The sequence below is a fragment of the Alligator mississippiensis genome, chromosome 6, assembly GCF_030867095.1.
Source record: "Alligator mississippiensis isolate rAllMis1 chromosome 6, rAllMis1, whole genome shotgun sequence".
NCBI classification, from domain to species: domain Eukaryota; kingdom Metazoa; phylum Chordata; order Crocodylia; family Alligatoridae; genus Alligator; species Alligator mississippiensis.
In genome coordinates this window covers 34,338,385-34,352,583 of record NC_081829.1, presented here as the reverse complement: position 1 = coordinate 34,352,583, position 14,199 = coordinate 34,338,385, and the positions used below count along the sequence as shown (strand labels likewise).

Here is a 14,199-nt window from a genome sequence, read left to right as displayed (position 1 = left end):
CAGGCTACAATGATATAAAAGGGGTACATCAGGACCTGGGAGAACAGCTGTTCACCAGAGCTCCCCGAGGGATAAAAAGGTCTAATGACCATAAACTCCAGGAAGGCGGATTTAGACTAGGCATAAGAAAATTTATTTACAGTGTGAGTGTCCAGGGTCTGGAACAAACTGCCCCCAGAGGTGGTGCAAGTAACTACTCTGGACTCTTTCAAAAAAACATTTGTATATATTTCTTGCTGGGGTCACTTGATCTCAGCTGACTTCCTGCCTATTGCAAGGGGGTGGACTTGATTTCACAAGGTCCCTTCTAGCCCCTAATCTATGAAAAGGTTCCATCCAAGACATAATTGAGTGCCAAACTGATTTCAACTTTTGGATCAACTTTTTAGAGGTTATATTGAGCTCCTTAAAGGAAAAAAAATTACATCCTGAGGAGTGAGTTAAATTTAAAAACAAAAAAAGGAGGGTTTTATTGATGCACAGGGAAAATAAGACTTTTAAACAAGTGGTAGCACTGAAATAAACCATAGTTACATGAGTAATAGAAATGGAGCTGGTTAGGAAGAGAAAGGGAAGAGAGTGGGGAGGTGGGCAGAGTGCAAAAAAAGAGTAATGTTTACTATTGATTTCAATAAGCATTTACAGCTGTGTAAAACTCACCGGCTCTTATAAAACTGGTTAAACCCTCTCAGGTCTTGGAGTAATTCTTATCAGCAGCTTATTCAAGACTTTTGGTCTGAAACCACGCTGTCAAGTTCCCAGAGCCTGGTCTCTTTTTGGATTTTTTATTTTTAAACACAAAGCTATCCATAATTTCAATACAGTAATCTATATGGGACTTAAGGTACTGTTACAAAGTGGTAGACACATGAACTTTGGACAAAAAATAAAAGTACCTGAATAGAAAAAGAAAAAAAGAACATGTGAAGATCATGGGGAAATGGAAGAAAATTCAAGGGGGAGTTTAAGGCCAAAAGAGGCAGCAGGAAAGGAAGATGGAACTATCATTGACCTGGGCATTGATCAATTCTAAAGCATCATCCTTAGCACTTGCATCCAGGAATCCCATCCTAGTTTACAGAAGGAAACTGAGGTACAGAGTTCAAGTGATTTGGCCCAGGTAGTAACACAAGAGAAAGGTCTCACATCATTGCACTAAAATAGAAAGCAACATCTTTTGTAAATGAGTTATACACAAACTGAACAAGGAAAATGGTATCACACAGATGCAGCGATATCCATCTGGCTAGCTTTCTATCTGTCTAATTAGAAATCAGAAGGGGAAAAGGAGAAGGTGTGCAGGTACTGCCTAACTGTGCCATTTTGTTGGGAAGAACTTGTAAAGTTGTAATTTACAGTAGTGTGCTCAGGGGAACGTTAATAATGAATGCACTATTAAGATGCCGTGTTATTATTTGCTGGAGAATCGTATATGCATAACTGACATATATGCTTTATTTTTAAGCATTTGAGACCAGATCTTCAAAGTCTTAATTCCCATGGTCCCTTTACATCAATAGAAATTAGGTGCATAAATGCATCCTTGCAATTCATACCTAAATGCATCTTAGGAGGCTGAGGTGCCATGACATAGTTAATACAGAAGGTAAGGCCAAAAATTGCTTCACAAGTGAATCTGTGGCTCCTCCCCATCCTCCCACCCTGCACCGCTGACTAAGTTTAATTTTAAGCTTGTTGAAGGCAACAGACAGGCTCCCCTGGATTTCAGTGGGCAATTGGCCTGACCTTTGATTGCCAGCTAAAGCCACAACCACATGAACAGCCTTGCTCTGAGGCAGGGAATCTCAAGAAAAAGCCTGGAAGCAATAGCCACAGAGCAACTGTGCGCAAATGAATAACTGTCCCAGAAAGACATTACCTTGACCCCAGGACGAAATTACTCTGGATTGAAACTACAGTAAAATACCAGGGCCAAGGCAGATTTATTTTGGTTCTAGGCTGCAACTTTTTTTTTTTTTTTTTTTTTTTGGCCTCAGGGCACTTGGGATATCCCTTCAATGAGTCCATACCCTGACAGCATTAAAAGAACAGTCATGAAAAAAGTTGATTCTTTGGTGGGGGGGTTTTCTAGAATAAAAAACAGTAATGCCAGCTTTATAATATTGGAAGTTCTCACCTTGAATCAGACAATCTTTGTCAAAATAGAAGCAGAAAACAGTAACATAAAATAATTTAAGACCATGGTAGCTATCAAAACCAGGCCACTGAAAAAAAACACACTCCAATTCATTACAGTTATGTTTAAAAGAAACCCAAACATTTGATTAATATCCTTGTCTTCTTACTATTGTCAGCTGTCCATTAGGACTGTGCGAGGCTTTGGATCCAGAGAAGTTTCGGACATTTTGGCGTCTAAAGCAGCATGTCCGGATTGAAGCGCTGGCTTTGGTAGGCTTTCCGAAGCAGTTCAGAAAAGCTTCAGAGCTGCTTTGGAGATCTGGCCATAGGGTATAATGGGGAACCAATGAAATATCTATAACTTTGGGGGTTTTTTGTCTGATTTGGATGACATTTGCAGAGGTGGTAGCCTCTGCTGAGAGCATGAAGCCTACCAAGTTTCAAGAAGATCGGTGCAGAGGTTCAGGGGGAACTGCACCCCAAATTCTTGAAAGCAAAACATGTCATGTCTATGTGTTACACCACTGGGGGGTGAAATCAGCAGGGGTGGTGGCCCCTGGTGAGGCCACAAAGCCTGCCAAGTTTCAAGGTGATACGTGCAGGGGTTTGGGGGGAGAACTACACCTCAAGCTGCTGACAGGCAAAACTTGTGGCATGGGTGACACCATGTGTGTTCAGGCACAGCAGGGTGAAAGCTGCAGGGATGGTAGACCCTGCTGTGGCCATGGAAATTGCCAACTGTCAAGGAGATAGGTGCAGGGGTTCTGGGTTCTGGTGGGGGGGGAAAACTACTGCAGGCCTGGCTGCTCAGCTACTGTGTTGCCAGTTACCAATCAATCATGATTCATTCAGGGACCAGCTCAATACACAGTTGCTAGCTAATGTAACCAGTTACTTAGCAACAATTAACACCTAGAAAACCCCACACTAAGGAGAGGAAAGAATCAATACAATCAACTGCCCCAAGACAGAGACTGTCAGTTGCACAGGCAAAACTCGTGACATGGGTGCTTGTCAGCAGCTAGAGGTGCAGGGTGCCAGAACCCAGAACCCCCCTGCACCTATCTCCTTGACAGCTGGCAGGCTTTGTGGCTGCAGCAGGGGCTACCATCCCTGCAGCTTTCATCCTGCTGTGCCTTAACACACACACAGTGTCACCCACGTCACGATTTTTGCTTGTTCGCAGCTTGAGGTGTAGTTTCCCCCAAGGCCCTTATCTCCTTGCACTTATCTCCTTGAAACCTGGCAGGCTTCATGGCCTGAGCAGGGGCCACTAGCCCTGCAGTTTTCAGCCCGCTACACCTTAACACATACAGGGTCATCTATGTCACAAGTTTTGCCTGTCAATAGCTTGAGGTGCAGTTCCCCCCAAACCCCTGCACCTATCACCTTGAAACTTGGCAGGCTTTGTGGCCTCACCAGGGGCCACCACCCCTGCTGATTTCACCCCCCAGTGGTGTAACACATAGATGTGACATGAGTTTTGTTTTCAAGAATTTGGGGTGCAGTTCCCCCCCAAACCTCTGCACTTATCTTCTTGAAGCTTGGCAGGCTTCATGCTCTCAGCAGAGGCTACCAGCTCAGTAAATATCATCCAAATCAGACAACAAACAACCAAGTTATAGATATTTCATTGATTCCCCATTATACCCTATGGCCGGATCTCTGAGGCGGCCCTGAAGCTTTGGAGCTGCTTCAGCTGGATCGAAGCAGAAACCTGGTCCAGAGCTCCGGATCGGATCCATGGCATCCGAAGCATCTGGATCCGAAGCCGGATCAAATAGCTGCCTACTCGCACAGGCCTACTGTCCATGTTCCCCTTCTCTTCAGGGTCATAATACAGTGTGGGCCTAGAACAGTGGTTTTAGACTCAAGACTGCCCTCAGAAAGTGCCAGCTCTTAGATTTTTACTTGTTTTTTTTAACCACAACAGATTGGAAGGGTTTTGATGCTATGGATTCCTATTTGAAATCTTTGGGATTATTTTCTGAATCATGCATAGGTATTTCCACAACAACCAGTTCTAATATTGAGCAGCACCCTTAAAAAAGAATATCACAGCACTCCAGGGTGCTGCTCACCCTTGCTGAGAATTGCTGACCTAGAACATTACTTTTATCTACGTGTCTCCAACAGCAAATGCAATTCCTACTGCAAGTGATTTCACTGAGTAGTTGCGTTTGGAACACTCTATTCAATCCCACATGAGTTTTGGTTGGTACAAGAAAACATAGGCCCTTGTCCTGTGAAACAATCAATCAGGGTCATGATATGCTTTAGAAAAGAAACCTTCAATGTGAACTCTGGGAAAGACTGGCAATGGAGCAGAACACTAAGGAATGACTTCCTAACCAATGTCTCCTCATTAAATTTCTCCAACTCTATAACATATCTTGGCTCTCTCTAGGAATTGGGACCCCAGAAATTCTCTTTGCCAGATTCTCATTTGAATTAATGTCCTATTAAACCACACCATTCTAAAGCTGTCTTAAACTATAAGAAGTCCACTGACAAATGAAGTCCTGCTATAAATGAGAATTAGATCATAGGAATCCCATGCTATAGTTTTCAACAGGAGTTACATTTTGTATTGTTCAGTTTGTTCATACATAAAACTCAAGAAGCCCTCAAAGAAAGGGAGACAGCATTATAGCTTGGAAGCAGGAGAAGAGATCAGCTTTTAAGAATGCTAGCTAATTTTCTTAATAAATGTGTGCTGCACAAAGACAGAAACCGGAGTGACTCTGGACAATCTGAGAAACCTCCTCCCTTCTACCCTGCCCCCCATCACACAGTCTAGTTGCGAGTTACTTTTATGCTCACACTAAAATATTTCTCAGAGCTTCTTTTGCTGCTTGAATAAATGTTTACTCAGATATTATTTTCAAATAGGATGCTATTCCCTTTCCCAGTTACAGTACATCAGTGGTGACAAGACCAACCTTGTACATCCTGCACTGGAGCAGATTGCAGCATACATCCCATAAAATTCAATTAAGTCTCACACAGGCACTAGGCTGTCCTACATCAGTTTTCTTTTCCCTCATATTTTACAATAAAAGCTCAATGTTCCTATCCAAAGCAGGCCCGTACCTTCATTGACTGAACAGGCCTGTAAGTGAGGTCTAAATTGCCTTGTAACTAGCTCATGACCTCCATGCCTTTTCATTACAGAGGTTTCCTTTTAGTTGCCATTTAACATTAACATGCGTAGGGAAGGAGAAGGGAGTGAGGGGTTACAATCTGAGGGGAAGAAATATGATACACAATAAAGATCCCATAGCTGACTTCAGAAGTATAGCAGCCCTGCACAAACTGAAAGTTGCTTGCTTTTGAGCTACAATATTGGATGCAACAAGCTTAAAAGGACAAAAAGAGTGCAATTAACAAAAATATTGAATGACTCCAGTGCAGAATATACAGGCAGAACTTGCTTTAAACTAACTAGTATAAGTAGTAATACCATAGGATAGGATAAATAAGCAATTAGATGCATTGAGCTCCATGCTGACACAGCTATCCAACAGAGCCTGTGGTGGAAACATGCCATTAGTGGTTCCTTTTCAAATGGGATCCCAACCGTGTCTTCAGAAAAGCAGTTCAAGCACAAGTTACTATTGATACTTCTAACTAACTTTTAGTTAATTATGTTCATAATTTATCCTTTTGCTAATATTAATGGGAATTTTAAAGAGAAATGATGGTATTGCTTTTTAATTATTAAGTAAACTAATTTAAATTTAAGGTAATGCCATACCAAAAGGAATAAATATATGCTTTGTCATGTGCAAGATAAATCTAGATTTTTCCAATATTACTCCATTCTCATGCTTAAAGGTAAGTGTGTATGAGAGTTTTTTCAGGATGTAATTAATTGCCTCCCTATTCTGTACTTATAGGAATAAAATATATTTAGTTGGGCTTTATTTATTTCTTAAATCTTTATTTTGTCTTTCTCTGTATTTTAAAATAAATTAATATTTTTACTATCCATAATGTTTTCTAGTTAGTCTGTAAAAGTTCTAACAAACTGATTATTTGGTTGAGGGGCTCTCATTTAAAACTCTATTGTAATTGCACAGCTGAACCTTTCATTACTGGGGAATCTTAAATCAGAGACTTAAGAATCTGGTTTTTGCTTTCAAATTGCCCTTATCAGCCTTCCTGTGTAAGAGTCTTCTGTAACAATAGGACTGAAAAATCAAATTAGTCTACTAATAAAGTTTTAAAGTAATTGCTTTAAAGCACAGATTATCATTGTGAAGCAAATTACTTGTAGGTACTTTCCTGTTTATTCTCATACAGGGCCTGAAATTGTACATAGTTTCACTCTGTTAGTTTGGAGAGCTACAGTGAGAGCCCACTGTTTTGGCATTTTAATGATGACATTTCTTTGGAATAAATTAATACTGTATTTCTTCAGAGACTTCTTGTCTTTATTCCTTTAAGGTTCTACAATCCTTAAAAACCAGCAACTCCACCAAAGACAGCAGAGCTCAGCACTGCACTGGGTTAGGACAATTAGTACATCCAAGTGTTTCATGAATTCACTGCTGCTCAGTTACCCATATTCATGGTTGTAAGCTGCTTTCAGCCCCTTGCTTGGGCTCTGGTCTGGAGGGTGCTGCTGTTAGTTAACAGCCCCCTCTACCAGCTAGCGGAAGCAGCTCACTCTGATTTTTTTAAGTGACAGTGGCACAGGCCATATCTTTATATAAACCTAGGGCCGAGAAACAGAATCTGAAAAGAAACTGACTATTTACTCTTTCACAAAGATTCCTCACCTCTGCGAAGAGAATACAAAACAAATGCAATCATCAATTGTGACTATGTTTTGAGACCTTTTTCCAGTTGTTGCAATTACTGCACGAGAAAAAAGAATTCATAAGGTTTTCAGCTGTTTGTTCAGCAAAAAGCAGTCATCTCATAAAGCACCATTGGTGAAAATTTACAATAGCCTTTTCTCCAGTGCCAGCATTAGGTCTGACATTAAAACAGAGCTGCAGACCCATCAATAACAAAAATCTGGTTAACTTTTAAATTTTTGGTTGGTGAAGGTGATGTTGAAGGCAAAATACCCATTTGTTAACTAGAAACATGGGTATTATTATTTATAGGGGTTTTTTAACATTGTCCAACACTTCCTTTTGTAAGACACTAGTTTGTGTGTTTATAACTATGCTCCTTGAGTGGAAGTTTTCCATGCTACTGTCTGCCTTAAAATTTAAGAAAATTAAGTCATTTCGAAGCATGAAGCTAATGAAAATTATACTGTATCATGTGGATTTAAAAAAAATCTGGTAGCCTTTTCTTTAAGAAGCTTTTATGCTGTCTCATTATGGATTAGGCAAGGACTGGAAATTTATCCGAAGCTGGCCTTTATGCATCTGTTGCTATTCCCACTAAAATCCACCCAAATAAAATAAAATCCACCCAAATCTGACCAAGTTACAAAAATCACAGTTCTCACAGGTCCAAAATAAACTTCTTCACTTGTGACGGTGAAAATCTTCAAATATAAGACCCTCACTAAGGATATTTAAACCTCTCACCACCTCTTGTGGCTGACCCAGCTCTACAGGCACCATGCCCACAGATTGACTGGGGATACTCCACTGTGGAAAACCTGACTTCTCCTGTAACAGCTGCTCCTATCCAGCCTAGGCACTGCCACAGATTAGGGAACCCATCTCTCTTTTGTTTATAGGGATCACCCTTCTGATTCAAAAGCAGTAGACTGCTGATTCTAAGCCTGTTGATAGTCCATGTGAGTGACAGTATGGTGGCACATGCCAGATTTGGAAGGGATGTCAGTTTGCTTTTTAAAAAAACTAGGCAATTATACACAAAATAGATATCAAAAGAGGTTATTAGAATTGCACATCCAGGAACCCAAAAGTTAGGATCATGCCTATGGTTGCCTGTGCAGCCTTAACTCAGACTCCTTCTGCTGCTTCCATTAAATGACAATGTATTATTTTTCTCAAGGATTCCTGCTTCATTCAGTGCATAGCACATTATTTTAAATAATATTTTATATCATCTAATAAATGTGTGTTTATTATATATAATGTTACATGATGTAATTTATATATCATAAAATATATGAGTACCTCCCAGAAACTCTGTGATTGGGACACTGTTGTCTAAATACTGTATGCAAATACAAACCTGAAAGAAAAATTGTGGAGAGGGAAACACAGACCCTCAAGGAAACTGACTTGTTCCAGAAAACTTGGACTCTGGTAACAGAGTCCAAGTACCTGACTCCTAATGTATTGGAGGCATGTGAATATGTATGGCAAGTTGCCAATGAGTGGGCATTAGTCCACTGAAGCTCTTCTAGATTTGTTTATCTGGGAGGAATCTTTTCTGACCCACTTGTAGTAAGTTTTGCAGCATGCTATTATGCTTAGTCGCCAGCACAGTAAAAAGTAGGCTTTTCATACAGAATAAGTATGTGTAAACAGTTCAGCTGTTTTTCTAATACAGTTTACAAAACTGGAAGCATGATGAGCAGGACAGGGCAGAAGAATCTGACAGAGGTTCAGTACAGTAATGAGCACACCCACCCTCATGGGAGGTCACCAATACATGCCTACCGAAGGGTTAGGTAGCACCTAAAGCAGAGATTTAAAAAGGTGTGCCATTCTTTGTACATCACATTAGTGCAACAGTGATCTGCATGGGAAAAGCTGGCCTGCTTTTGCAATGTGGTTGGCTTTCACTGGCCCACAGCCTATGCTGGAGTCATTCAGCTGACAGAATGCCACACTGCTCCTTCTGCAGCCCTATACTGCTGCCAACTCCTGAATTACTGGAAAAATACTAAGCAAAAAAAAGGAAGGAAAAAAAAAAACTTGTGGGCAAACAGGCAGAAACCCAGAGTTTCCTCTATATCAGACTATAGGGAATATTCCATCGTTGTTTGTGCTTTCTCAGTGGGTTTAAAGAAGCTGGACTGATTAAACAGGCCTAACTGTTTTAAGTGCATCCTAAGTGCATTAAATCTTTTCACTAGAGTTATATTAGTAAGTGCAGTTGCTGTGGGCGACCATGGGAGGAACAACAAACATGAACACTGAGCTGCAGGGCTTGTGTTAACATGCTACTATTTACTACTTAATGCTAGCTCCATTCCAAGTGGAAACTGTTCTTTCAGGATTTCCCAAAGATTTTTGGAAACTGGCAATCAGAAGTTACAACAACTAATGGAATAGACAGCTCATTTAACATATCCTGACTTAGGTAAAGATGAGCTTCAGTTTTAAAAATTTGAATCTCAGCCAGAGGTTTTCCAAAATTTGGGGGTTTAAATCAAAATCTGGAGTTTAAATGATGGAAAAGAAACATACAACAGAATGATGACTATGACAGGAAAGTGCACTAGTTAAGAGAAAATCCATATGTAAGATGGAGACCCAATGAGTCTTTGTTGAAACAGTAATTTGCTAAATTATTTGTGAGATCATTAAGGAGAACATGTAACCAAATTTCTTTTTCAGGAAAGCTCTTATTACATCTCTTTCTGACACTCCTTATAAGTGTATCTTTTCATTACACTAAATAGAATCCAACTATTTAAGAAACACACAGAAACCAAAGCCTTGGTGGAAAGTTTTACCCTCTGAATGTGTCCAAGGAAAGAAGTCGTCTACGTTTAGGTTTCCCCACTTCTGTCCTTGTGCTTTCTGAAGCGCTGTTATCCTGAAATGTAAAACAGATAGTTTTTGCTTTCCTGTCCTGCTTTTTTTTTTTTTTAATGTCAAGACTTCTGTAAACAATAAACTCCACTTTATTCCCTGGGTAGAATTAATCTTTTATGATGTACATTACATTGGTGCCCAGAGAGGGTTAGAATCCCATTATGATAGGTAACAGATGATTAAGTGACAAAAAGAGCTCCTGCCAGATACCTTACAACTTAGGTGTTAAACAAGACAGCAAATAAGTGAAGGTAGAGGAAATGGCAAAGAAAGAAAGAAAAAAAAAATCAGATAAAAAAAATATGTCCTTGATCATGTTCCCTGTAGGCAAATTTAAGAGAGGGCACTGCTGAAACACTCCTAAATAGCAACTCTGCCTTGAGTCTCAAGAAAATCATTTGTTTAAACCATTTAGCAATAGCATACCCTTAAATGATATACACCATGCCATGATCTGAATTTGTAACACAAATGATTGGAGCATTTTTTCAAAAAAAGAACATGAATAAAACCAGGAGGGGAAAGTGACCTAGGTTGACATGGGGGCTATAATTCACCCACTAAGCACAGTGAGCCAGATCCTCATCTGGAGGCTGGAGGGTATCAACATAGTTCATTGCTCTTGCATATTGTTTTCTCATCAAACAGACTATGCATCAAAAGGTGAGAGAAAAGCATTTTTTCCAGTTAGTCCTTTCATATCTTACAGTAGTCATAAATCACTATAGGCTGGTTCAAGTGGATTGTATAAGTATAAAGGGTGTGGAGGGAGGGAAATCAGTGGAACTATAGACAAATTTTGGAAACCTCTTCTCTTATTACATCCGGAAAAGATCTTTCTGGACCTTTCTGAAGCCTTTAAGTCATGTTTCAGGAACATTCCTAATCACATGGCAGAAATTCCCTCTCTCGAAATTTCTGGAGTGGACTGAAAAGAATAATACAAAACTGGTTATGAAACATCCAGTCATACCCAGTAAACAAGAGTAAATTGGAAGCAAAGCTCCAAACATCAAAGTTCCTTGATAAACCTCTCCTGTCATCCACAATATGGCCTTCTATCTTCTATATGTATATATAGGAAGTTTGCATATTAATATTTCAATGATGGTAAACTGGAGCAGTGCTTCATTAGATTTGAAGGAGCGCCTCTTCTCAGGCCAGGCCTCTGGTTTGACTCATATTAAATTACAAAGCTAAACAGAACAGGAAGGATCTGTGCTCCTAATTCTGTTTGATAGATCTCTTTGTCATTTTCAGATGCCAGATTGAAGATAGCCGCCTCTTCCTTGGCAAAGAACAGTGCTTTTAAGCTCCAGGCTATCAGAGAGAGAGTGCCTACAGTACGTGCATAGACTGACAGTTGCATTAAGATGTTTCCTGCAGTTTCTGTAAAAAGTTATGGCAACCTGCTTATTATTATTTGCTTTCTACAGGTAGAGCTAGTGAAATTGGGCAAGACAGAGCACAAGTAGCAGTTGAAAGTGCATTGGGCTCTCTCACAAAGCAGCAGCAGCATGCATCTGCAGATGTGCTAGTTGAGGGAAGCAGCATATGGAAAAAGGCATGAGGTTTAACAGAGGTTAGGTGGATTGATGGGAAAAAAATCTTTAGGAAATTAGTTTGCTTTCCCCAGTTCTTTCTAATTTCAACAGGATTAAGGGGCACCTCATCTTGGTAATTGTCTCATGTTTAATTATGATTATTGAAAGCTCTTCTCCTAATTTGCTTTAAGATTCTCAAATTGCTGATGGGTGGGGAGGAGTGGTGGGGGAGGGGGAAAACAAACAAACAAACAAACAAAAAGAAGATGACAGATCCAAGAACATTTGGAACTCATTAACAGAATAAATTCATGGTTGATTTTCTCTTATCCTTATTTAGTATTTCCAGCTCTCTCTCTGGGAGATAAAACAGGTGCAAGTTAAACTAATGTAAACCAGGTTTAAGCGTATAGGTGTCCACATGCAAAACAAAGATTTAGATAAACCAATGCAACATTGCACCTTCAGTTATACCAATGCACCTCATAGGTGTTTAGAAAAGCCAACTTTCTCTCTCATTTCTTTTCTTTAATGTATTACTTTACATAAAAGTTAGAAAGAAAAATTATAGAGATTTTCCATTGCATGTAAGTGAACTAGGCACCTAACTGCAATGGAACTTTGGTAGAATTGGGGGCCTAAGTTCCCTAAATTTGAAAATCACAGCCCTCAGGAATGCTGATACACTGCTGTGGCAATAATGATTTACATTGATAAACTTTTTTTTTTTTTTTTAAGAATTCCTTAGATAAAAAGTCTAAGATCTCACAACACCCCTGGGAAGTAGATCAACTCTGTTCCCATTTGACAAATGGTTAAACTGAAAGAATTAAGTAATCTTAATACCTAGAGCTCTTATATAGTATTTTTTAGCTGCATATCTCCAAGCATTTGACAAAGGAGGACAGCAAGATAATCTCTATTTTACAGATGGGGAAACTGAGGCATGGAGAAAGAACTGATCTTTTCTTGGTCATCCAACAAAACAGCAGCAAAACCAAGTGTTCACTCCAAACCCAGCACCTTACTGGTAGCTGCACTGCTTCTCTTAAACAAAGTGCCCAAGGTGACACAAGGAATTCATTGTAGAAGCTAGAATACAACCTAAAAGGCTTATGTTCTAACCACTAGTCCACATAATTCTTAAAGCAAACTCACTTACTAGGTCTGACCACAGTCCTAATTATTCTGTGAACTGCGCAATGCAGCTCACACAAAACTGATTACTTAAACACTGCATTGAAGTGTTGGATAGGGAAAAAGAACACAGCCAAATATCATGTAGAACCTTTATCACAAATCAAGAAAATGTATGTACAATTTTGCAGCTTCTTGAAGGATGATGGTTTTGGTGGTTTTAAATGGTCACCTTGTTAACTGAAAATCTAGGTGAGACTCTACAGCTGGAAGACAGGAGGAAGAAAGAATAGAAAATATTCTAATCGAAGGACAAAATGTTTATATTCATGCTATGCCATAGACTCGCTTGGTTTAAGCCCATACCACTTTAAATAATCTTCTAGGTTAATATTAAACAAAACTCAACAAGTTAAGATGAGATAAACTCTTAATCAGAGCCATTAACCTGTTGTGCATGTCAAAACTGATACCAGAATGCAACTCAGAAACTTAGCGGGGAAATTGCCATGAGGTTTCACCTGCTTGAGCTTTCTCACTGAGAAGTTTGATCTCTAATGAAGCAATTTAGGGAGAATGAGTGAGTTGAGGACCATCTCATCAACATTTTTCCTGGCCATGTTTCTCCTGGATTTAGTTATGTAGTTTCCATGTAAAAACTCAGCCTTTATTTTTGTTTCAAAGATCAAGTCATGAAAAAGTATGCAGAATGCGCATATAATGACATAGATAAAAAATGTAATCAGAGAAATTCTGAACTCTCACCAGTGTTCAAGTGTAGTGATTCCATGGAAACCAATAAAAGTTGCATCATAAACAGTTCAATTTTGGTGCAAAAAAAGGATGTGATTAGCAAGTAACAGGCAGGCATGCCAGCACATTGGACTAATATTGTGCCATCATTTTGAATGAAAGAACAATGGCTTCTGCTCTGGCAAACAATTCTGCTTGTCTAAGGTTTTTCCATTCATTTTCATATTTATATATTGGCTAAATTTCCCTGCCAGAGCTGTTATGAGGTTCAAATGCAGTGTCACAACCAGAGATATTTATGGAAATCTGACCTCTCTCAGTTCTAAATTGTTGGATCATGTCAAACTATGCTAGCTTTGTAATCTGAAAGTACTAAACTAGGTGATTCTATGGGCTCTGTTCCCATCTGTTTGTGGTAACTTCAGCTATTCTGAAATGTGGCTCATTTCACCTCCTATCATCAGGAATACAAAGAACCTCAATAAGGTAAATCACCCTTTACTATAAGGCCCCAGGGATGCAATGAAGCATCTGCACAATAATGTATAAAACGTGAATAACAAATCTCATATAATTCATCCCCTTGCACTTGTGAGCTGAAGTTTACCCTTAAGGTCAAAACCTTTAATCGTCCAAGCAGATGAAAATATGGCATGATGTTTATTTTACAGTTAAAAAAAATAAATTAAAGAAAGCACAGCATGGAAATCAAAGAAATGGTGCAAGCTTGTTTGTCTTCAATAAAGGAAATGTTGACTGGAAGTTTTCAAGGGTAAAGTATAAAGTAGCTGAATTGTAATAAAAGTTACAGAACAATTTGCAATACACAGAATATTTCTTGTGTTTTGTAAAAAATTGAGGACTTATTTTTTCAATGGAAGTATGGAAGACTAGCTATGTCCCCAAAGTGAAATTGCAGC

At 39.2% G+C, this 14,199-nt stretch overlaps 1 protein-coding gene across 9 annotated transcripts in view; it reads right to left on the bottom strand.

Annotated features, from left to right (window-relative positions):
* The window catches only part of LOC102558169 (heparan-alpha-glucosaminide N-acetyltransferase), a 361,824-nt gene that overhangs the window by 218,421 nt on the left and 129,204 nt on the right, over positions 1-14,199 (bottom strand). For all 9 annotated transcript variants that reach the window (XM_059729771.1, XM_059729773.1, XM_059729770.1 and 6 more), the window contains one exon: positions 9,764-9,846. In XM_059729771.1, the coding sequence (XP_059585754.1) occupies positions 9,764-9,846 (83 nt within the window). The remainder of the gene's footprint in view (positions 1-9,763; positions 9,847-14,199) is intronic.